The sequence below is a fragment of the Aphis gossypii genome, chromosome X, assembly GCF_020184175.1.
Source record: "Aphis gossypii isolate Hap1 chromosome X, ASM2018417v2, whole genome shotgun sequence".
Classification (NCBI taxonomy): domain Eukaryota; kingdom Metazoa; phylum Arthropoda; class Insecta; order Hemiptera; family Aphididae; genus Aphis; species Aphis gossypii.
The window spans coordinates 29,877,596-29,905,515 of NC_065533.1; the positions used below are offsets into that span (position 1 = coordinate 29,877,596).

General features: G+C 33.0%; 1 protein-coding gene across 2 annotated transcripts in view; it reads right to left on the reverse strand.

The window, feature by feature from the left end:
• Positions 1–4,906: 4,906 nt before the first annotated feature.
• Positions 4,907–27,920, reverse strand: part of LOC114129817 (homeobox protein invected-like) — a 61,564-nt gene continuing 38,550 nt past the window's right edge. For both annotated transcript variants that reach the window (XM_027994663.2, XM_050205149.1), the window contains exons 3-4: positions 10,629–10,960; positions 4,907–5,552 (exon numbers count right to left, since the gene is read on the reverse strand). In XM_027994663.2, coding sequence (XP_027850464.2) covers positions 5,532–5,552; positions 10,629–10,960 — 353 coding nt within the window. In that variant the 3' untranslated portion in view covers positions 4,907–5,531. The remainder of the gene's footprint in view (positions 5,553–10,628; positions 10,961–27,920) is intronic.

Genomic DNA, 27,920 nt, shown 5'->3' on the forward strand with positions numbered 1-27,920 from the left:
GGACGTACTCGTCTCAGCCGACGGCGACGACAACGTCTCCTGGACGATGTTTAATGTAATCTTTGGCGGCGCCGATTTCACTCGTTAAACTATTATACATACACCGCACCTATCTCATTGTTGAGTACCTAAATGCGCGAAGTGAGAAGAATTTTTTTATCGACGTAACATAATATTGTGTTTACGGCAGACAGTTATTGGCTTTAAAGACCACCTTAATACGTATCATGCAAATATAAAATTACGTAGGTGTGCAGATTTGCAATAAAAAAAAAAAAAATGTTTTTAGTAGTTGACGCCTCGTGTTCACATGGTCTCAGACTCGTTGCTTTCAGATTAAGTAGCTTTGTGTATGATATTTACAAAAAATGAAAATTAATAGATAATAATACTTTTTTTTTAAGTATAATATTAAATATATTGTCGGCGTGAGAAGAAAAAGTACAATTTTCAAAGGCATCGCCGAAACTATCAAAACGGGTTCTTGTTTGAAAAACATACGTTTAATTCGCCACAGAACCATGGGCGGAGATTTGATTGAATTCAAAATTTTTACGAATTCGCGTAACGATAACGATTTATCCTCAAACAATTTTAAATATTTGTCATTATTCAAATAGGTACAAATCGTGGATACTTGGAACTTCCATTTACTTGACGTTTTCTTTACATAATTTTATTTTCAAAGTATTTTGCTTATTTTAAGGTTGTTTATAGGCATATCCTTGGTTGACAAAATCATCTCCGTTCAGAATCGCTGTTTGTGTACAATGATATATGATGAAATTTAACTCATCCATTATAATGACCTACTCTATGTCCGAGGTCCACTCTATACCAACTGTACAGCAAAGCGTTACCCACTTGAACCACCCATTTTATCATTGCGATAATGTAATAAAAATCTGTCGCTATTATCACCCGGTGCGTGCCGATGACGAGTTTAGAGTACATGGGTGGTATAATAATTATTATACTGACAATACTTCGGGGAAGAAAATAAATTTGGTAAGTTCCAAGATTTTAGCAATTTTTGTAAAATAAGTACCTAATTCATACTTAAAAAATGTTCAATGATTTTGAAGGGGCTAGTCTCCGTCTATCCACAGAACCTTAAATAATACAAAAATCTCAAGAATTATTAAATAAAAAAATGTGGTTGAACTTGCTTGGTAAATCACTCTATATATAATTTAATTAATTTCGGTAAGTTTTAAGATGTATTATACCTACTCTTCTCTGAACCTAAGTGATGTTAAAAATAAAAAAATTATAAGTTTTTCTTGGTACTTATTGAAAATGAAAAATATCCAAAATATGCATTAAAATGGACGAAAGTAGAATTCACATGCAGGTTCATGAATTGCATTTTTTCATATAAATTGAATAGGTGTCTCTTTTTACCAACCATTGAAAAGATGAAAATGCTGAAATGTGTACAATAAATATCAACTCTAGTTATGTCCAAGTGCATAATGAGTTAATGTAGACAATTTAAATGTGATAAAAAAAATTGCATTCGAACATTTTCTATTTCTAAGCCAACACTTTGATAACAAAACAATTTAATATTCAGTCACGATCCCGTAATAATAATATGATAGATATAACAATATGTGACCAACCAAAATTGACAGTGACCCGCGGCTACTTGCTTTTATTGTTATGAAAATGTTGTTTTTAATTCTCAGAGATAGATTATTCGACATCTGAATATCTTGAGGTATCACTTTTTTTATTATTATTTAATGGGGTTACGAGGACATCAACATTGCTCTCAAAATTGTCAATTTCTCAATGCGAAAGCAGTTTATTTAAGTTTCAAATTTATTTGAATCCTGCATTTTTTTTTTTTTTTTGAACACATGATAAATAAAACTAAGAACGGTTCAATGTTGTACAAGACGTTTGTGGATCGACAAAATATTTATTAGTGTGAACTCGTTCATCTATTGCAATTATTATGGTAATAAAGTCGTTCTATCGCGTTTATCTTTGTCAATGGATATAGATACCTACCTGTACTTTCACTTTCTTCAGAAATTCGATTTTATTTTTATATCAAAGCCTCGTAGATTCCTATTAACTATGTAACTTGTAATAATCTATGTACATATTAATACCGAATTATTAAATTAATTTGGAGTAAATTTGTGCGGTCTATTAAATGGACCAACAGTTCATATATATCTATAACTTCTAAGTTTTTTGAATTTTAATCAGAGACGAGTGTGTATGATAGATAACAGTACAACGAACTTTGTTTTGTTTTTATGTAAGTATACTTAGTATAATGTACTTAATAAACAATGTCTTATGCATAATAATTTTGTACTATAGATTAAATTTTAATACTATACTAAAAATTTACATAATACGAAATTTACTAAGAAAAACATAGAAATCGACTGATGAAATGAACGATCAACAAAAACGTACGCCAGTCGTGTTGTAAATACATGCACTCCCGTTATTTAAATTAAAACCAATCCGTCGACAGATATTTGATGCCAAAAATCAAAAGTAACTAGCAAATATTCCGACGACTTTTTTTTAATTTAGTTTTGACTATGTATATATATATATTATTATATTGATATAACATTATTAAACGTTATAACGCATATCTTATACTTACCTACGTCTTACATCAATCATCATCGTAGGGGCCTTCCGTCTTTCACTCTTAATATTCTTTCTCTCTCGAAACCGGATCGCCCAAATATCTATTAATATTTGTACCTAAACGGCCAAACATAATATAGATTGAGTTTTTTTAATCATCCCGTACACATGTCATACCTTCTTTAATATTATACTACTGTTTTTTTTTTTTTTTTTAATATATATTAAAATCTAAACGAAATTGTTTATACCTATACGATTAGTTATAAATTTGATATAATATAATATTGTAAGAGGCGTAACTGATGTAAAAGTTGATAGTTGATGATACCTCGTTTGATTTAATTTATTTATAATATAGTACCCAACATACATACCCCATATTTGAATAAAAATGTTATCTGTATGTGGACTGTGTAACATTGTTCAAAGAAAACGATAATGTTGATGGTGTGTATATTTTTGTAAGTGCAAGTTTTTTAATTTTGGAAAACTGTTCACTGTAGATGGGACTAGGTGAATAGGAAAACTATAATATAATATCATTTCAAAAATGTTAAGTTTGACATCATCTCAAACATATCTACCAATTTTGACATTAGTCGATGAAACTAATATTAATCTCCACGTTAAGTCTTATTAAAAACTTTCTATCGTGTACCTAAATACAACAATTAATTAAAATAAAATTTATCTTATTTGAACCTATAATTAAACTACCAAAAACTTCATATTATAGTGAAATGTATTAAATAGAATATAGAAGTTTAATTCTAACTTTGTTTGGTCCTCAAAAATTATTCGTTAATCGGAAATCCATTGTATTTGTATGGTAGTGTCAGTAAATATAATTTACAATTATTAGTATCTAATCACATGTTTTAATCATTATTAGAGCAAGGACTTTAAATGCTCAAAAAAATTAATACACTAAAATGTATAGCTCTAAAAATTATATTTTTTTTTTTAAATATTTAATTTTAATAATTTTACACTATTTCTCTTTGACTATAAGTTTTAACTAAATTTGATATCACTATTGTAATATAATCTACAGATTCGCAATTAAGATAAAACGAGTCTCTATTGTCTTTATGAGAAATTATATAGAAACAGTGAATGAAGTGTAATAAATTGTGAAAAATATTCACCGAAGCACATGATTTTCGAAAAAACCTTCAAAATATGTTCTTAAACCCACAAATATCAAAATATACACTAAAAACTTAAAGCTTATGATCACACGATCACAAACATTGTGAAATTTATTGTTTACTTACTCTGCATACGAAAGTTAACCAGAAAAAATGTGCGAATGCATGAAAGTCCTTGCTCTAATCATTATATAATTTTATTTTGACCAATTACATTTTATCTTTGTTGTTTTAAATATAATAATATAATATTTCTTCAATCAACACATCAGATAATCAATATTTTTATTTTGTTTGTACTGTTTACAATATGACTATACGAGTTACCTGGCACTTGAAAGTATAGGTTTTTATAGTAAAATTAATAACATGTGACGCACCTGTACACCCAACAACAATATTCTTTAGATAGGTAAACATTTAATAATATTATGTATAATAAAACTTCGATTAACCGTCAGTCTCGAGACCACAGTTTAAACGGATAATCGAAAAGACGATTAAGCGAGTGACAAACATTTTTTAAACATAAATACATATTATTTATTATTTTTTAATAATTATGATATGCATATTGATATAATTAGGTACTATTACTAATTAGTACATTATTATTATTTTTTAATTTATTAAATTTTTTTATTATTTACAATTAGGTACATACCTACATACTTCGATTTTATTGCAACGTGCAAGTAGTCCGTGCAAATGTGGCCTGACGGTTAACCGAGAAAGACTGGTAATCGAGGTTCTACTGTATAATATGATGTTTACCAATAATTATGAAGTCGCAGATACCGGCTATAGTTGTAATAAATACCGTTTGTATTATCAGCACTTCGTACTACACCGTGTGATGGACCATTTTTGTTTTCAATTGCTTTAATTCTCTGTTAATACCACGTTCCAAACAAATTGTTCCGCAGTAGTTCGACAGCGTTTTTTTTTTATCAAACACACGAAAATAAATCAGTAGGCATAATGTTTGTTTTTGCTGTTTTTTCTAACTAAGAAATCGAATTTTTATATTATTATATAAATATATACATAGGTACACATAAAACTGCATTAAATATACAATATACAATATACAATATATATATATTATATAATATGGCTAACAAAACTAGTGTATAGGTTAATTTATTCGTACTTAACATAATAATATAGTAGGCAAATGTAACAAATTAATACAAAAGGAACTAATTTTTATTTTAAATTTAAAAATAAACATCTAAATCGTGTGCGGACACACGTTTTGATTAATGTTTTTCATTTGTTCGCTTTTAATATACAATTACACAAACTAATTTATCTCAAAAAGGTAATAAATCGCACACACATTTTTCAAACTATGTTACTGTACACATTTTACATTTTTTAAATCGGTCGTCTAAATGTACGCCGATCGTTTAATAAATATCTAAAATAAAAAATAATCATAAAAATGACGATATTTGAAGACTCGTACAGGACATACAGAACTCAATATGTAATCGAAATTGTGTATGTAAAATTCGCTTCTTCTCCGGCGATGTGCGAGGTCGTGATTTATGTGCGAATATCGCTCCAACACATTTTTCCCGACGATTGAATTACAAATATAATATATCGTACACTGTATACGGGTAAGTAGGTATAAACCCATTTCTCGCAACAGTGTTCAGGCACCACGTCGATCGTTGGCGTCGGGTGGGCAGCATCAGCGTTTGAGAGGTCGCCAAATAAAACGACGTTAAAAAAAAAGCTTATTCAGTCGTTGATTTCCATAGCCTGAAACACAAAAAATGAAACAAAACGCATAAATACACGTGATAATATAATATGACTTATGTTATGGGCTGGGCAATAACTGAAACAAAGATATCTGAGATACATAACTACTAAGTTCCATTCGAACCTTGTATTAAGACACATTTTTGTCTTTTGGTATAGTAACTTGTGATTAAAAGATACAAGTTACTGAAATATTATATTTTTTTTCTCATTAAAAATTTAGATTTTTTGTGCAACACTGTATAATTATAATAATTGGGAAAAATGTACACAATTCAAACACATTTCATAAATAAAATTGACGGGTATGGGTACAATAATAATTTTTTAATCTTTTTTGTTATGTAAATTATGCTATTTTAGCTAGGTACATATTTTCATTTAGTCTTCGGGACCAGGAAACAAAATAGAATTTTATTGTTTTTGCACTAAGATTTTTTTTTAATACATTTTTATGAATATTATGGACTTGGTGCGGATTTGTGTAACGTACTATTTTTATTAATAAAAAAGATGTTTAATGCATACACATGAACTGAATCTAAACTTTAAAAAAAAACTTTTGGAGAACAAACAGTATAACCTTTGGGTAACGCTAAATGATACTCAAATATTAATATATTTTATAATTTATGCACATAGTTTAAGTACCACCAATATATTATATTGATTTTATCAACATTTTGTAAAATAATAGGTAATTTTATTAAAACAATCTTTGCCAACTTGACTTCAAACTGATCTATAGGCTAGTTTGGACCAAACAAATACCATCCACGTGAATAGTGTGTGGTTATGCCAATATGTTTACTTATTCAAATGTAACCTTTATTCAAAAAAAAGCTTAAATAATCCCCCTCATTTAATTTCAAATCTCCGCCCTCGTTCGTTATTACAATCTATTATGTACACATAGTGTTGTTTGGGAAAATAATAGACAGTAATTATATTATTATGAAAACACTATAGCGCTAACGACCGACAATGTCTACACTGTGCAACGTATTTATATATACCTACCTATATATAGGTTCATAACCGACTCGAAAATGACTTTACCGAAGTCCGCTGAAAACAACGCCGGATATTGCGATAGGTACAGTAATTATTATATTATTATTATCATGGACACATGCGTCGACGTTTCGCCGGAAAATTACCCGCGCATTGTGTTTCTGTTAGTATTTTGTATTCGTATTTCCCATTACATATATATTATGCCATTACGAGAGTGGGCTTTTGATTTTCGCCTTCGTTGTTTTCTATTAACTTCTGCAATTTTACTGCAGACAAGAAATTCACTGCGGGTAGAGGTCTGTGTCTGTACAAAAACGTGATATAATGTGTGTTCTTATGCTCTAAACTTTTAATGTAATATTTTTAATGTAATTTCGAAACGTTGGCTAGTGCCGTCGGACTGCGAACGGCAATATAAATAGTATACGATTACCCCCGAAGTTTTCCCATTCCGTTTGTGCGGTATAACCGCCGACGATAATGATATAAGTTTTAAAACGGTCGTTGGTCACAACAATATCATTCTATTGTATATTGACCGTATGCATATCTTGCTATGTGTGTGTGTGAGTGTGTACGCGATATATTATAACATGGTTATTGTATATGACTATAAACTTTTCATAACCCAGTCCCTCCTCCTCCTCCTCCTCTAACGCCCGACTGTGTATCATACATATAAGTACACCATAATATTATAGTCTCTCGTGTCGACGTTGCCGTAGACCAGTCAAAATATTTTTATTGTCGGCTTGTACGTAGGTTCATAAAATATACCTATTAATATATCATATACCTAATAATATTATGATGGTCGGTCGACTGTCGACGACATACTCGTAAAAATAGTTGAGCTGTGGCCTGTTTGAAGAGAAAGCAAAATCGGGAATCGTCATAGGGCCAAAGGAAATTTGACTGAAAATGTACACATAGGTATCGACATTTTTTAAATAAAAAAATTATTTTGTTCCTCGCTGTTGCAGTTCTTTCGATTATTTAATCAGTAACTGTACATTTTTTATGTTATTATTGAAATCAAAAGAAATACATATATTGTTTCATTAAAAAAAAACAATACCTGCAGTTTGTTATAATAATTGAAAACCCATATGAAAAGTACCTACACATTTTAATTTAAATCATACATATTTCAACCTAACTTTTTTGTAAACTTTATTTTCTACGTACAGGCCGTACAGTTATTAAGGTGAATAGGTTATTATATTTTTAAAATATTTGAGAGTAGGGCCATGTAGATCTAAATAATGTGAGTTTTTTTTATATTAGCCGCCTAAATCCGGCTAAATGCCAATAGAAATCTATCTTGCTGCCAATTACAGTAATGGCACGAAGTGTAGGTATTACATAACTATTGATGAACATCTGTTGCAGTTCGTGACAGCCGCGAGAATCGACTATTACACGTAAATAATTAGGTAAATTACGCGTGTGTTTGTTTTCATTCATTATTGTTAGAGGAAAATATGGGAAGCAGATAATATAATACTGCAATATGTATTCATAAAATCATTGCGTGCGTTCGGATTAATTTTTGTACCAACGCGAGTACCTATGCGTGTTTTACGAGAACTCCTATCGAATTCGGTGTTGGCTTTGGTCGAGCCTCGAAATCGTGTAATAACTTCGACGAGTTTAAATAGTATTATAATTGAACAGAATAAATACGAGTAATATTATTGTGTTCAGTGCGAGATAGGTACATCTTAATAATATTAATTTTCGACTTTGTCAATATACAATATTACTTATATACTCACGAATACACTGCAATTGTTGTTATCCTATGCGATATTGGGCGAAAAAGGTCGAAACGGTGAAGAATCGAGGAGAGGGAGGGTAGGAACTCTTGCGGGATGGTAACCACTGGAGCTTTTTTGCTGCCGCGTTGCGGTGACTATAATATTATAATGACTATCGCGATTCACGGTCATAATATTATACTATGTGCGTCCTTAAAAGTGTATGTAGCCACAGTGATTATCCGTACAAAATACATAAACGGTCGTGCTGGGAGGGGTGTGTGTGGGGGGGACAGAGATCGAAACGAGTGAAAAACCTATTAAAAAGGCATAACCATACGGCGAACGCGTACGCAGCGGCGGCGACGATGACACGTTTATGAATGTTTAATAACGCCGCCGCCGGACCGAGATGAGACGGACGTATGTGCCGGTCGCGCGCGCTCGCGTGTGTGTGGTCCCCGGCACGATCAAACCCGACACGACGATCAATGGTGCCCAAACGGTGCCGAACAAGTTGCGAAAAGGACGATCGGGAATCGGATAATCGTCGTATGGCTTGCGACAGATGCAAAAAAAAAAAAAAAAAACGTAGGTACATCGCTATATGAACACAACCGCACCGACGATTCCATCGCATTTCTCCGACCGCATATTGTTTATATCTCGATGGAGCCTCGGAGGTCTTACATTATCGTGACTTATGCGTCATCGAAACTGTTTATACGAATGTCTTGTTTCCAACACTTTTTGTCTTATACTCGCGCAAAATAAAAAACAAACGAAATTCACCATTACCAGGGGACATGATAATACGACTATAGCCATATAAATGCGATATTTAATTAGGTAAATATACACGATTTTCCTGTATCCGAAATTCAATATAATATTATAATGTGATATATATTTTATAAGTTTGTGTGAGACGCACCCATAAATATAATACTGAAAAAAAAACGTTTTGCACTAATTTCTGCCTTTTTGTTTTAACTACTTTTGATTCACATAAATTACTCAAATTTATAGCGATGGACTAAGTGTAAACAGAAGAATAAATTACTATATGGCTAAACTTAAAACCACTTTTTACGGCACTAATTTTATGAGACTTTATCACTATCGAATAATTAGTAATCGTTTTTAGTGTACGTCTTTGGATATAAGAGGATACTAAGTAAATTGTCTTTTTAAATGCATACTTAAAATTGTAATTTTAACCAAATTTTTCTGTGAAATCGTGTAATAACAATCCAATAACGACGGGAGGCCCGCCTCAACACGCGTCGCCGCGGGCTTGACTTTTACAATATTATATTATTCACAATCTATTACACGACTACAATCACCATCATCGTTGGGCATTGTTAAATCATATATAAATATTACAACAGTCCGCATATGTTTTTTTATCAATAGGTTAGGTTAGGTTATCATAAGGTACTTATGATATTGTACGATTCTTTTTTCCCGGTCTACGCCAATGTGTAATATATACGGTCCTCGAACTGATTTCGGTGTAGGTATACTCTCGCACATGTACAAACGTACAGCACCCGTACGAAGTCGATTATTAAAACCACCACGGATATACCTAGAAGGAGATAATATTATTCTATTTTTTAGATTTAAGACACCCACGAAACAGGTTTCGGTGGGAGTTCGGCGGACGCATCGACAACGACCAAAACAAACACAAAATTTATCATTCCGCGTGCCTTATTATATTTATGTTTGGAAGTGTACATTTTCAATTACTGCAGTGCACCTGTTGTACTAATTTTGCTTGCTATACTTTTTATACTATATTTTTCGAGCTGTTTCATGCATCAGTTATAAGCACCTAATATCTCTGATTTCGAACACGTAAAGACTTAAGTTTTATTGGGCGTTGTCGTTGTCGAATAACCTACGTCATTCGAGAATGGTAGGTAATGGGCGATCTAGATTTATCGATAATGTGTATTGATACATAATATTTTTTTTTAAACCATAAGAGTTTTATAGCTTAATAAATTTATAAATATATACTAAGAAACGCTAGATACCTATCAATTATTTTTTATTATGTCTTAATATTTTTTTATGCGCTTTTATCGTTTTATCTGTTTTTAGACTTTTAGTGCATTAATCATTATCACTATTATCTGCTATATTTCAATGCACAGATATTTTAATAGCCACGTTTGTTCAAAAAATAGTGTATCAAACAATATTAAAAATTTTATTTGTTTGCTTAGAAACGACGACTTTTTATTGAATTATAAATTTATAATAATAATTAGTAAGCACTCACTTGTGCTGCAGCAAGCTGTTCCTCTTCCTCCTTAGTAACCATCACCGTGCTGTGATTGTATAGGCCCTGAGCCATCAACTGCAGGGCAAGCGGGTTCTTGGTGCCACTAGCCTTCTTGATCTTGGCCCGCTTATTCTGGAACCATATTTTTATCTGAGCTTCGTTCAAGCCCAGCTCGTTGGCCAGCTCTTGTCTCCGTCTTTCAGTCAAATACCGATTTTCGGTGAACTCTTTCTTAAGTCGGGCTAGCTGGTCACCACTAAATGCGGTCCGTGGCCTCTTCTCGTCCTGTTGTTGTTTATCTTTTTTCTTCGTTCGTCTTGTCCGAGGACCTGAAATGGAAAAACAAACGGTTACTAACGCCCGACTTTCGTACGCGATATCGCATTATCCCCGCTAACCAAGGATTCGCTCCTTGTTCGTTTAGGTGAAATTAGTTTAAAAAATGTACTTAAAAGTAAAATACAATTTAATATTAATAGTTTGACGGAATGTTATTTCGATTTTGAAAATATTATTCAAACAAGAAAAAAGTTCTTGAAAGAATGAACTATTAATAATGAATTATTTTAGATCTTTACCGACTCTGAACCCACGCATTTATAAAAACAAACACACACATTTATTAATTTACGAAATCTTAAAATAATTTCACTAATCATAACAACAACTCATTTTATTGCACGTTTAAGTACAATGATTTCATTCAAATAATCAGGGACTTACAATTAAATTAAAAGTTTTTCCGGGAAAAAAAAATGGGATAGACTCCTATTGACTTCCTAATTGGCGGCGATCAATTTTCGTCCGGCGGTGGTCAGACGCTTAGTCCCCATCTAGTCAAGCAATTCCGATCTGGTATGTTAGCGCTACGGAATAAAGTCACGCCCATGCGCAGAACTAGGCCACCAAGTAATGATCTCATTGTGAATAGGGTATAGCTGTGGATTATAGTATTGTAGCCTTATAGCCTATAGGTTAGTGGTTCTCAATCTTTTTAGTACCGTGATCCAAATTTCTCCCGAAAAATCTTTTGCGACCTACATGGTTTCACTTTTCAAAAATTAGTAAAAAAAAATGTTGTATTATATAAATATGTGTATATTTTTATTAGGTAGGTATTTAGTATGAATTATTATTTGTTACCTACGTAATTTTTGTTACTTAATTTCTATATCTAATAAAATTAATATATTTAATAATATAATAATATATTTAGTATTAATTTAACATAAATTTCTTAGAATCTATATTGTTCAAAAAAATTTTCGCGACCCACACTTTGAGAAACGTTGCTATAGGTTCACACGGATGTGAACGCATGGTGTATACATGTACCTATAATTATGTATAATGTACATCATAATGCGAGTTACCGATAGATACATAAACGATCTCCATTGTTAAAAATTTTCTATATTCTATGACAAGGCTCTAAAAATGCAATTGAAAAACAAAAATCTATGTCCTTATTATTTTTTATTGTTCTCAGAGTTGTGTGTTTTTTAAAAAAAATTAGTAATTTACTATAAAAATATAAAAAAAATAATACATTTTATAACTTGGTAATAAATTATACTTGTGGGCCGTGAGGAGCGTGGTACTGGGCCGTGAACCATATAGTATTAAATTTATATGCATATGAATACGTATAGGTGTGCTATTAGTAGATTTCAAAGATTTTTTTTACAAAATCGGTGGTCCGCACAATTAAAAAAGTTGAAAACCGCTGTACTAACATTTAATAATTAATTCTCAACACTATTTATATTTAAAGCAAATATTGTAATAGATATACATAACTATTACAGTAGTCACTCGATAATCCTAAATTCATGAATTTAGAATTATCGAGTGACTACTGCAGGGGATCGAGTTAAAAATTCGATTTATAGACGTTTTCGTTTTACCGAGTGTTTGTATAATCAAGGGGAAAAAATTAATTCGAATTAAAGAGAGGTAAAAAATTGTATGTATGTATATATTACATTTATTTTGACCAGTAGCGTAGCCAGCGGGTAGGCCCGGGCCTACCCACTTTTCTTCAAAAATAAATGTTTTATATTATGTTTTTTATTTAATAAAAATATTCATCGATAATCCTTATTACATCAAAATATCGGGCCTACCCAAGAAAAGATGTCTAGCTACGCCAATGATTTTGACATTTATTTATTATACATATAATTATATTTTACATTTATTAATTACAATTTATTTTTTATATTATTATATTTTACATATTAAAAAAATCTGTTAATTTTTTTTTGTGATAAATTGCTGACCACGATAGGCCAATACTCATTGGAAAGGTTTATTTTGGTAAAATTATACGATTAAAGTTTAGATTAGGTAGGTAAAGTACGATAATATTTAACCACCGTTGTTATTAGTTTCATTACGAGTATGTTAAGTAGATAGTACCTACATAATTTTTATACATATGAACTTACATATTATAATCGCGTTTAAGGAAATTCGAATTATAGAGGTTTGCGAAAAAATTATTGAGGGGACCGGAATACATGTATTTTCTTCAGATTACAGAAGTTTTCTCTCGGGACTTAGCGTTTATTTCGAATTATCGAGTGACTACTGTATTACCAAGTTAATTTATAAGCTAAATACGAGAGCTTTAAACTATAAAATACATCGTTGGTCTTAAATTCACGGTTGAAAACGTTTGCCATACCAAAGATTTAAATTTCAGATCTATGTCTCGATTCGCGAAGTTTGTAGAAAATTAATTTTTTAATCGTTATTTTTTTTTTGTGTGTCATTATAAATGCATTGCCCGCAAGACTCCTCGAACACAGGAAAACGTCATTTATCACGGTGTTTTCCAGTATGTATACCAATAGTGTTATTGCAGTATCGCGGCGTGAGACATTAAATATAAGCACAATTCTCGACTCATAACTCATTTCGAGATGTCATAACCACTGTACGGAGACTGCACGCCATATACAGTCATTTGACGACGGGGGTCGAACATATTGAAAATATCAAAACCCTGTGTAATGTACATAGATTACGATAATGTCGGACGCAGAAAGTCTACCGATAACTGCGGGTATCGGATCCTCCCGGCGAAACATGTGATGCGCATGTGGTACGTATATACTGTATAATATCACGGTGAACAAAAGACCGAGATATTAACGCATTAATATTGCATTGGTCACTCCGGTTTTGTCTCGGAAACGACCGTAATATATAATAATATTATGTACGAGTATACACTATATAATATAATGACTGCTGTAGGTCGTCGTTCGTCTAAGCGGCAGTGACATTTTCGCCGAAATCGACTTATCTTTGTTGCTGTGTAATGTTACAGACACACGTGATAAAAATATATTATTTTTCGTGTGCGGACCAACATAATATAGCGTAGGGTCTTATTATGCCTAATATATGGGCGGGCGAGTATTATCAATATTATGATGACCTTTAAAATTCATTTTAAGCTGTCGGACGGTCGACAAGTGTAATAGGTACCTACCGTGCACGATATTTTATGAGTGTGACGTATAATACTATTTGTTATTAATTCATTTTCGGTGAAATAACCCGAAGAAACCAACATGTGCCCGAAAATGGTTTGCAGACAATATAGGTACTACGGATACTGTTGGGGCGGAATCGTGGAAAAGGGTAGATTTCAGAGGTGATACGTATTATTGTATAATGTACGTGCACTTCTAGTGCGGGGGTAGCTACGTTATGCACAATGTTTGTTTTATAATGGCCTTCTAAACGCGGTGCAGCCATGGTAAAGCAGTATATATATATGTAATTTGTTATTTTATCTAAAAGTACATATTATTTGTTATAGAATATGCGACATGCGTGCGTGTGCATATCCGTTTGAGTTTGTATGTATGTATAATATTATATGTGTGTGTGTGTATGCATCGATGTAAAGATGTGTATGTGTAGATAGGCAATAACCGGTCGGATGTATCGTGTGTGGTCATACGAGCGGAAGTGGCGGTAATTATAAATTATTCAGATTCAAATTTGTTCGTAATTTTTTTTTTTTCATACGAAATTTTGCGACGGAGTCTGTTGTGTAGGTACTGCAGCGCGTGTTATTACTTTATATTATAATAATATGTACATACCTAAATTTACTGTATAATGTATATAGTTAAACGGGTAGGTATACCTACACACGAGTTTCGCATCAAACTCTCGGTCCTAAAGTCACATTTGCGCCTATATACGTATATGATTTGATATATAAATATATACCGACTGTAACAGACCCGCTTCGGATGTATCGCGTATCTATATTATAATATGTGTGCTGCTCGGAGACACTATATATACGCCGCGTGTCGGCGCGCCACAGTGATCCCACGCCGTGGCGTTTAATAGCGTCGTAAACGCAGGCGGCCAGGTCGGCGTCGTATAAAAAAACATAATAGGTATAGGAATGTGTTGTCGCTCGTTATTATACAGTATTACACCACCCCTCGGCCCGAGAATGCAAATCAATGCACACGGCTGTCGCCAGTTTTCAGGAAATACCATCACGAGATCGTGGTGCATCGTTTGCGACCAAGTCTATAGATATATATCAACATAACTCTTGATGACAAACGTACACTCCTACTCTGTGCGCACCATCAACCCTATATGACTTCCAAGTTTATACATGGAAAACGAAGACCGCTTCATAGGGATTTGCGAGGAAAATGGTTTCAAAATCGCCGCTATGGTCGCGAGCTGCAGCGGTCTCCCTAGTCCGGACAAGGCGATATGCCTACAGAGAAAAAATATATTGCCGTCGACGACATTGGCGTGGAGTTAACCTATATACGACGCTGATTTAACACCATAACATGCCTCCTCGTAGTCAAAGACGTCTTAAACGAATAATGTAGTGTTTCAAGTGATAATAAATAATAATAATAAAGGCTGTCAAAACCAACGACGTGTGAGTAGATACTCGCGTACATAATGATATCCAACTAATTGAAATTGCATGAACTCAGCAGTTGGCACGAATGTCGTGAAGTAAAAAACACTTATTATAACATTACGAGTACAAGAACTGAGGCATTGATTTATACAATATTTTACTCGTTTAGCCAACCGTTTGAATTCTATTTTAGTCATACGCATCTTAATATATTTATTTTTTGTTTTTGATGTTAATTTTTTTTAGTGCGACGATGTGATATTTTTACAAACAACGAATTTAATATTATAATACGTCTGTGATAGCTTTTATAATTATAATTAACTACTTAAATTTATATTATGGATTGTGCACACGTTTAAAAAACTGTATATCGCGCTATAATATCACATTTTAACTATGCTACAGAAATATTATATCATCATACCTACGGCTGATAGAATTGACACATACTTTTTGCAGACATTCAAATAGAGATTTTTTATACTGCATTAAACTTTCGAAATCATAATGCTTATATTCATTTATAAATGTATGTATAATTTTTTACACTGAAATTTCTATTTAATGAAGTCTCGTGGGGAACAAAAAAAATTCGTATTACATAGGAATTCGTTAAATATAATTAACAATGAAGGTCAAAAATAATTCGTTATACCTATGGAAGTTTCATCGTATTACATTATTTTTGCTGCAACATAATATACTCGTATGGTGTACGAAATCTGTAACGATCTACTGTGTGTCTATACTTATCAATTTATTCTACACAAATGGATAAACGATGTTTTAATATTTTGTACATGTGAGCTTAGCCACGTCGTCGTTATCGGTATGATTTTTTTTGCATTTATTATAAAGTGTATTTTGTATTTATTTTGCGATAAGTATTTACATATGACGGGTTATAAATGGGTGTTCCGGACTGGAAATCAGCTCGCGACTTCTTAGCTTATCTCTGGGGCGGGGTTTAACCCTAATGTTAGGTTCCCTAAGTACCTAACATCTGAGTATTAACTATATATGTATTAGTATATAAATGTATATCATTTACATTCAGCAATACAGCATGACATAGACAGATCCCTCGGGATACTTGTTGCACGTCACTGCAAGCGCGCCTTAGAGTTACACCCACACAATATGATTTCACTATGCATACAAACTACATATTATTATAATTATTTTATGTCATTATAAATGTATGACGCGTGTTCATCTATACGTCAGATATGCAAACATTTAAGTCGTAGGAGTTGTTTTATTTTGAAATAATTGTTAGTATTTTTAATACTGATGACGTCCATTCGGCAATTATTAATATTTTTCAATTTCGTTGCGAATAAACTATAGTTTACTTACAGAAACGTTAACCGTGCTTTGATTGTACACAATTAAATTTTTTCAAATGTGAAATTTTCTTGTCTTATTGTTAATTGTAAATGTGTAAATATAAGCTTTAAAGAGGTCATAAGTGATATCTACTAAAAAATTGAAAAATTAATATTTAAATAAATGCATAATCAAAGAAAATTTGGAGGTGTACTCGTATATGCTAATAGTAAATCATTTTATTTTTAGGTACTCGTTAATGATGTATTATAGTATATAAGGAAGAAAATCGCATCGCATACGGGAATGAACGTTTATTATTATTATTTTGTTATTTTTAAAAAGTTTGAATTCCCTTGATCGTTTCTAATTACGATTAAAACCCACGCAACACGGCCGTAAGGAGTATAGGTATTATTATGTATGGTTTGATCTAGTTCACCCGACGTAAACTACCTATACGTTCGCATAACGATACGTTGATTTATTATCGACGAATAAATTTTTTATAGATTTATAGTAAATCATTTAGCTCGGTGTTTATACGACAAACCCACATAATATATCTATCGCATAAAAAATAAAAATAATAATAATACCTAATAAAACGAGAAAACGATAGAAATGGACTTCGTGGGACCTTAAAACGTTATAGTTATCGAATGGATGTAACGGATGATACAATAACAAATTTTACTATATATACCGTCGATTGCAACAGTAAGGTACTTACAGAAAATCATCAATCACGTGTTGGACAAACGTCACATGACTGACGGTTATTGCGCAGCTGTCGTCATGTTATTATTACCACGATATCGTTATTTTCGAATATAAATACAAAAATAATTTAATAATCAAACGTATGGACACATTTTTATTATTACTGTATTATTGTGTTTAACCGATAAAATATATTTACTGTCTCGGTGCTGCAGGTCTGAATATTTTATGTCCATGCAATCATTAAAATAAATGTCAAATAGTCTGCAGCGCACGCCGTAATAATGTGTAATAAAATACATTATTATATATTATATCGTATAGGTACACATAATGTATAATATATGGTGTGAGATGAGTCATCCCGTCATCCATCGGACTCGTGCGTTATTCGAACGCGAAATAAGAACGTAGGTATACGTGTGTGATATGTATATGAAGTAATTTATAATATACCCAGTGGTTTAAAGACCCGTCTGAGGCGCACTAAAAACACACAAAAAACGTCACGGCAAAATAAAATGTATCGATTCGTAAGAAAATTATGAGAAAAATACGTAGGTATCATATTATTATGGAAAAATCGATTTCGTTCGATACGGGTCTACCTACGCCGCCGCCTAAATTCGCATTTCTGTTTCTGATCGATATTTGTCGTGATTTTTTCTCTGCAGATGGGAATCTCCCAGTTCATGCGTATGGTATGCACATCATAGGTACATTATTATTTAAATGGTGTAGACGTGAAGTACAACGAGTAAGTCTCTCCGTGCGGCAGTTACGCTTTAAAAAAAAAAAAAAAATAGCAACACACACTCGACGTACGAGTGTACGGGGTAACGAACGGATTATTATTTTATAGCTATTTTTTATTTTTGGATCCGTACTAGCGTACACGCGGCGACGAATCTGTCAAACCAACAAATCTTTCGGGCCCAAAAATATTAATACGTATATAACGAATACGCGGCGGTCCCGCCCACAGCTACTTTACGATATTATCATAATTTTAACTGTACAAACGGCGGCGGCGGCTCTATATATCACCCTCCCCGGCCCACTTAAATCGTTATATCCCGCTTGCACATTATACAGTTTCTCTGGATGAGTGTGTGTGTGGTAAAATGTTAATTATTATAAAATAAAATGTTAGGACGATGTGCGTATGATATGTTGATCCGTCGCATATTATTATTATATACATCGTATCGCATAATATTATGATGTGTGCCACAACTCCGATTCGGATATCGTTTATCGTATTTATTATAATATTAAATGTTATTATTTTTGTGTATGGCACCGTGGCAACAAGTGTATATATCATCTTAAAAAACTCGTTTCGAGTTCGAATGATAATAATTATGTTGATATAATATAATGATCTAACGACGTTCCCAGCGTCGATTGTATCGTTAATTTAGCGTCTACTATTATATTATAATATATACACTAGCTATTACCTATACGAACGTGTTTTTTAGGGATGAAGTGACCGCGACGACTGAAATATTAAAGAAATCTATAGAACAATGAATGATATAATGCCCTCTTACCGTTCAAACTCAACATTTTATATGATATCAGTGTAATTCGAATTAAGTAAATCGAAAAAATAAAAAAAACCTTAGTACGAGTATATTAATCGATACGGTATTCGTTTTACTGCAAGAATCACGTTTTTAAATATCTGAAATTGGAATTATAGTTATCAACGGTAAAACGTATCATTGTTATTATTGATACTGTTGTTGTTATAGGCAGGTTCGTGTCGTTTCATCCTTCACACGTCATTTCGAGGAGCCTAAAAAACGGCCACGATGATACCTGCTAATTATTATATTATAATTGTTTGGATCTCACTTTTTGTGTATTTTTGTTTTATGGTATTTTTTTTTTGTTTGTTTGGTGTTGGCAATCTTATTTTTTCAATACGTCAGCTTTTCGTGTACTTACTTCTTCCTATATTTGAATAAAACAAAACAAAAACAAATATTATTAAAATGTTAACATAATAATTATTGAAAATAGTACAAGTAATAAAAGGCAGGTGTAAAAATATTATAACATACAAAAATAAAGGTATAGGTACGGTTTAATGTTTACGATATTATTAACAATATAGGTACGTTCAATAAAAACATATTATTAAAAAAATAGGTTTAACTGCTTTCGAGAATATATGATAATATAAAATACCGTATTATTATCGATATTATTTATTGTGCTTGTGCAACTGCCACGCCGGCGACAAAACCCAATCTCAAGGACTCTTCCTGCGAGTATAGGTATAGGTACATTATTATAATACGTAGTACACATACCTACTATTATTATAGGAATATACCTATATTAACGATAAATCGTCGAAATATTGCTACGAACATGTGCGTGACCCAGATTCGTATTTTACGATATAGTCATTAGGTTTTATACATATATTATTTCATTCATCAATACCCCCCCCCTGCTCGCGTACGACCAGTAATAATAATTATAATGACCAATACGAGTATATAATGTCCATCTATGTATGCTAGTTAATAATATTAATTACCGCGAAGTCTGGGCCACGGCAATTTGCCCATATACATAACAACTAATAAGTGTGCGTGTGCTCATATATATACGCCGCACGCATGCATGATGGAAGTGGTGTCGACTCGACTTTGCCGGCTGTATATAGACGACGGTGTTGTGCATAATATTATTATACAGGATGACTTTTGACCGTTTGCGTGAACTGGCGAGGCGATGGTATTACACGAGTTCGCGAAATAAAAATTCGAGTTTATCTCGCCGTCGATTTTCGTCTTCGATCGTCGTCACTTGGACGCAAATAAAGCAGATATTATTCTAAACTATAAATCTAGTCTCCCTAAATTCAAACGATAAGAAAAGTCTTTTTTCGTTAAAAATGTGCTTAGAGAATAACACTTCGCACCGATATGGGTAAGTAAGTGTGTAAACGGTACAATTTGGGTACTAGGATACCGGGATTTTCAGATTTTAGAACGACAAAAATAACAAGGACGCATAAAACTGCAGTGGAATGTAGTGTAAACGCGTGTTAGACTAAAAAAACTGATTTTATTTACTCGGAGAGTTCGTGAATAATTTTTCTGTAAACGGCACCCTGTATGCATAATACTACGATAATATAATTACGGAGCGTCGCGGGGGCCGCTAGGGGAAAAAATGATTTCTTTCTTCTCTTGCGAGCTAGCGCGATACACATGAATAATTAAAATAATGACATGTCTAGTAGTCCAAATGGCACGCCATGCACAATATACTTATTATTATAATATCAATTAGTGCAATTTCGTATGATGTACACGAAATAACATGATACATATTATTATATTTGCGCGTTGTTAAACAAAGAGGATGGCGCGAGTGTGTGGTTGTCTCCGTCTTATAAACTACAAACGTACAACTCATATAAGTATGTAGCAAAATAGCGTTAAAAAAATACGTTAATTTCGATAATATCATCATAGTCCGCTATCAAATTAAAAAGTTTAAGAATATCGTTATAAGTGGAATTCGTGCAGGTTTATTTTTTTTTAATAATTTTTTACTTTAAAATGTGTTATCATAAAAATATTATAGTGCATTGATTAGTACTCGGTAATCTCGGAAACCACATAAGCTATTGAAGTAAAATTTGTAAACTCAGTTGGAGATCCCCTTGGTTTTTATTTTGATAGGATACCGTTAAAAAAAAAAAACATTTTTTTGGGCAATACAACCTTAGAATATAACAATTTAAAAATAACTCACTTAAAATTTAAACGAATATATAATATATTAAATACAAGTAAATCCGAAGAAATATACCCTGGATAAATAATTTTAAATTTGATAATAAGTCAACAATTCAATAAAAATTTGCTGTGATTAAGACGAGAGACGACAACAACAATCGCGGATGTAACGTCCAATTAACGTATTACGTGTATATTATTATGACGAGCATACTGCGATAAATCTGTGCTCTCTCTCTCTCTCTCTCTCTCTCTCTCTGTGTGTACTCGCGTGTAGACGAAACAATAATAATAAACACATTTCGCTATAGGAATGTTTATTTGTGCTGTGGCTTGTTTCCATAACGATCAAGACCGATCGATCGATCACACGTTTCGAAGTCGCGCGCAAAAACACGTAATCTACCTATAACATAAATATTTATAATCTTATACGCGAGCGGTGTTGAACCAACATTATGTTGAACTACGTGGTCTATATCTATCTCTCGTGTATATAATATATGAGATCTAATTAACAACGACCATTATCGACGTTTTCTACAAATGCTATATAGGTATGTACGTGTATCAGTTACATCCATATAATATGGCCGACGAGCGAGGTCAGTGTTTATACATACTGCACACGGTCGGTACGGTATTTAGACTTTTTACATACATCGATATTTCTTTGTTTGGATACTTTCTCGATCAAAAAAAGAATAACGCAATTCAGTATCATCTCAAATATAGATGTCAAACGTCAGGAAAAATATTTAATTTTCCGTCATCAACCTCCTCCATCTAGCTAAATTTGGCATTACTTGGAAGTCTTCCCGTGGTTTTTTTTAGAATTACTTCGAATTCCGTTTATTTGTTTTAAATAAATTAACAAAAATCGAGAAAAAAAACATTATATTATTATAATTCATGTGACCGTCTTCACGCATTTGTCTTTTCCGTATTATAGGTACGTGTATATTAGACGATATACCGCCCAGAGTACATATTATTAAATCATACAGGGCGATTCATATTCATTCCGTTTTATTTCCTTATGCACATTTTATTCAAATTTTGATTTTCGATATTTTTGAAAATACTCATTCTCAGACTATACAATTTAAAAGAAAAAAAATCAAAATTTTAATACAGTTAGTTCAGAGTTGATGTATAGTGCGCCTGCTCTCGTTGTAATTCGACAAGTACGGTCAATACGGGGATTGTCCTTAAAAGCTTGATAGCCGTTTGGGAATCCCATATTTTCCATCTTAAATTCCGGAAGTCCCTCGGAGGGCGACAAGAACACGTTCGGCGAATCGCTCTGTACACGACGCAGCACACTGCGCCTACTCGCGACGGCGTGCAGACCCGCAGAGCCACGCGGATGCGTTTTTCGCGTGCACAAAATTAAGAAAGAATTCGAAATAATTACGATACACGTACAATATATATATATATATTATACATTATTATTTTATACGTATACGCGTCTATAATAATATACACCGACCGATGGTCTCCCCGCCGCCGCCGTCGCAGCGGTATTATATAGGTACATAACGTCGTCGTCGGCGTGCGGAATCAGTATACATATATATAAATGCGCTCTTGTACGTATGTGTGTGTGTGTGTGTGTAAACGTATATATAAATACACATACATGATTCCAATTAAATTAGCGGCATTAATTTGTAGACTTACTAAAAGACCACCCATGGTGTTTGCTGGCCAGTTGCCTATCTCGCGCAGTGCGTGTGCGTCTGTGTGAGTGAGCGAGTGTGCTCGTGCGCGTGCGTGAGCGCCCGTTTGTGTGTGTTAGTGTGCGCGCGAGTTGATAAGTTTGCATATAGTGGTCCTTCAGCATTTTATGCGTATACGTTTACCGTATGCTGCGCGTACCTATATAATATTATTATAATAATATAATACACGAACACTTTTTTTTTTTTGTTATTATTTCTATTACTGTATACATATACTATCGCCGTACTTATATACACAATCGGTTTTTTTTTTTATATCCGTACGATATACATTCACGTGTAGGCACGCGTTTCGTTCTGTCGCAAACGTTTGGAGAAATAACGCTTTACATAATATAAACTGCACCTGCTGTATCGCAAGCTCGTATAATAATAATAATAATAATATGTGAAATATCGATTTTTGCAGAAAGACAGATCGACCGGAAATTAGAACATTATACGAATGTTGCAGGTCGCCTCGAGTGTCTTTCGACGTTTAGCGTGTACGTCGTTGACTGAGAGGGGGCAAAAACGTTGGAACCTAACTTAATTTTAATACGATGATGTATACTATGTGTTTTTTATATAGTCTATATTATATTTTATGGTTTGTTTAAAAAGTTAATTATTGTTTTAACTTTGTACCGACGCGAGAAAACGAATATTGTCCAACGGTTCGATTACGATACGGGCGACGTGCGTCGGGTAGGTACATATAAATCGAGAGAAAATCAGACGTCTCAGACGAACCCGTAATAGCCGCATATGAATAAGTCGTAACGATTTCGCGTCAACTGCAAATCGAATATTCCACGTGTCATTTTATGCGTAATATACGGCCGTATAGCGTCGTAAGACCGGAGAAATATGATTGGAATCGCAAACAAGATGTGATAATTACAAGACGAGTCCGCTTGGCGAGAACCCCAGGGGGGTAGTATCGAGGTCGCAAGCCATCGACTCTGCAGAATAAGATCGTTCCCTATCGGTGCTCGTTATAATATATTATTATATATTTTCAACCTCCTCTACGCGCGCCCAACTGTGCTGCACACGACGTCGATGTTAAATGGACATTTAGACACGGGCGTACCACCAGCTGCACTCGTATACACAATATAATAATATATACCCACTATTATCATTGATCTTTCGGATTATATGTACACAAACACATTTGGTCACAACGAATTATGTGTGGTCGGTTCGGTATAAACAGCCCCGCGCGATTTATAATTTTCTTTGCATCAACGCCGAATCGCACACATATGGATACCATATAGAATTTTATTTTCAAAAGCCATGTCATCGTTTATCATCTGTAGATCGTTTCCTCTGGTAGAATATTTTACTCCGATTTCGTTATTTTATTTTATTTATTTATTTATTTTTTTTTTACTTTGCAGCAACCCTAATCCTTATATAGTTGAAGATATAGTATTAATAATGTATACCTGGCCGATATTTATATAACGTCTAATCCTCTTTCCCGAGTCCTGTGCACTCTACGTAAATAAAATATAAAATACGAGAGGTATCAACAATAAATATTATGCGTATTATAAAAAAAATATTTTTAAATTATTTTGATAACGACTATTGTACGAATCCGGGTTGGTTACAACTTAAAATACGATAATAGCTATAGATACGTTTAAGAGACTTTTACTTCTTGCCGGTAATTGACGATGACGACGAACGTCCGCGAACGAAAATGTGTACCGACCACGCGAGTGCAAATTTCATTTTTTAATTTATGATCACACAACCTCCCACGAACGCAGTGTAAAATTTTAAATATTCCATGTAATTTATAATATATTATAATATATACGATGGCTGATTCTCAACGAGTGTGAACATGTACACTAGTGAAACCCGAGATTTTTACACAGTAAGTAATAAGTACTAATTACACATACTAATATTACTAGTCGATTATAAATTATACACTATGTGTTCCCTACAATTTGCCTCAGCATATATATATATTATACGTAAGAAATGTAGACTAAAACACGAAAAAGTTTTTTGGGGTTAAATATATCAACATTCAACCTTCTATATATAATTTATACACGCCTTTATTAAATTATATGTATACAGTATACCAAAATAGCTAAGTACCAGCATAATAACAACAAAATAAGGTTCGGATTTTTTTTTTTTTTAATCCGATCCTATAACTGCATTACAGCTACGTTATAATATGTGATTTAATTAGAAAGCCACAGCCTATATCTTTATTATGTAGGTATTGGCAATAATAATGTAATGTTTCTCATAGAAAATCGTATTTTTAAATTCTATTTCTGATATTATTGTTGGTACATACTATACGGATCTCTATGTATATATTATAATACATGTACTTACAATAAATTACTAGAATGCAAAAAAAACACAGAATTGAAACGTATACGTATATTTTTACGCGGTACGACATTCCACTTTAATTACGCACAACAATAATATGTTCTATACAAATATAATATAACTATGATATCCCTCCATAGCGTAAGTACTATGTTTTGATCAGACGTGGCATGCACCCACGGCCAAACTCGGGATTTCGAACGAACGCGCGTGACGCGTTTTATTTCTACCTACAGAGAGGAAACATATAATAGTAATAAAAATTAATAAATACTCGTCCTTATTTGTTGCGAGACATGTAGACATCACTTCAAATTTCATTGACAAGTCCAATTTATATTCAGCTTTATTACGTTGTTAATTCGGCGGAAAGAATCGCTTTAATAGGTAGGTTAGGGTTAGGGTATCCATTGAAATATGATATAGTATCATCGTTCAGACGAACCGTAATGACATTAACTATTTGTTTAATATATCAAATCAATTAAATTAAACGGAAACGCGTAAACATATAAAATACTATACAATGTTGTTTTATTATTTTAACTATAAATTAACTATTAAGTGTGATATTTATACTTGATGTTCAACTGTATTCCCATTAGTTAATAAGATTGTTTGTGGCATAATAATTAGGAATGCGAAGCGAAAGAAGCACGACGTATGGCTTATGTAATATGCCTCTGTGGAATCGTTGATAATAATTATATCATAAACTATAAATAAAATATAATGGGTAACCGAAATTTGGATTGAATAGTTGTATATTGACAGGTAACTTGGTGTATCAAACAAATTGCACCTTAACTTTTTTAAAGTAATACGAGAACAGAACTGAAAGTTTATAGCTAGTCATAAAAGTCTTGTGAATTTTCAATTGTTTTATTGATTTCCGAATGTTTTTTGGACTTTTATAATACATGTGCGATATTATGATATAAACTTGTGTACTATAGTTACCAATCATAAATTTAATTCGTAATTTTTGAAAAATTGTATTTATGTACAAGTTTACTGTAGCGCAGTGTAAAACAAATACATATTATATCATACACCAGTCATAATTGTTAAGCGGTTTATTACAACTATATAAGCATATAATTAATAATTATAAAGATAATTTATTTATTATACACTTCGATCAACGGGGCGCGGTATACTTTAGTTTTGTTATAATTTATTCACATCACAAGTGGTGCTTTTTCGCCCTTTGAGTTGGCTTAGTCGTCCTATATCCTTTGCCGCTTACGGTGAACTCTGTCACGTATACTGCACCCTAAACAACCCTTCAAAATGATAAACGAGGGACGGGACCACGCGCGACAAGGATTGCCTGAAAACAATTTGACTGGAATTTATCGGGGTCTATACAGAACGGTTAAGCGATTAAACACGTGTATAATGTTGCAAGGTCGTGTAATATACATAAACATGGATTTATTGGATTAACAATCTCAAAAGCTGCAGTATTATATGTATTATGAACACATGAATAATTTTTGTATGCGCAAAATCGAATAACGTTCGGGCGAGTCAAAGAGTTTATTGAATTGGTCGCATTTTTTTTTATTTTGTGTGTTGACTGCAACGATACACAGATATGGACCAAAAATCGGTCGTGTGTGTTAAAAGTGGTGGTTATGACGGCCAACGGCCCGGCGGGTGGGAAAACACAGACGCAGGTGACCGCGGTAATCGACAAGTGGTATTGTATGTATCGTCCGCGTGCGTGTGTGTGTTCCGGAGGACATCGGCTGCACAGTATAAGTATATATAATATACCTATACCTACACACGAGTGTTTCACATAATACGAGCGTGGCTACAATAATAATATAATACGAGTAGTAATGCGGCGTGGAGGACATAATATAATGATATATTAATAATAACAATAATAGTAATAATATGATGTTGTGCGCGACACGTCCGGCGGTGGAATCACGTCGTATTTTTATTATACCGATGTACGTATAGTATTATATATACTGACGGAGATCGCCAACGACGAAGCGCCAAAATCGCCGAAACAGATGTGTTAAATAATATAATATTTATTCTCGTCACAGCACGGCGAACGTCGGCTGTCTAAACGGTATATAATATCTGCAGCGCCGAAACCGGAATGGTCATTATCCGTCTATTAGGTACCTACGAACTTTCCGTTTTTCAAATGTATATTAGAACGAAAACCGCGCGTCGTGTATTTTAACAGGAAAAAAAGCGATCGTTTACGGTATCAGTGACCGTAACACTGGTGCAATCCGGTTTATTTGGCGAAAAATCAGCTAACGCGTTTTGTACACCCTATTTTTTTATTAATTCGAACCGACTTCTTTAACGATATTCGTATTGAGCAGAAACAGGTATAATCGTATTAGCCCTTGAGTAGTCTTAAAATAGATTTTGCGAAATTATCAGAGGCAAAGAT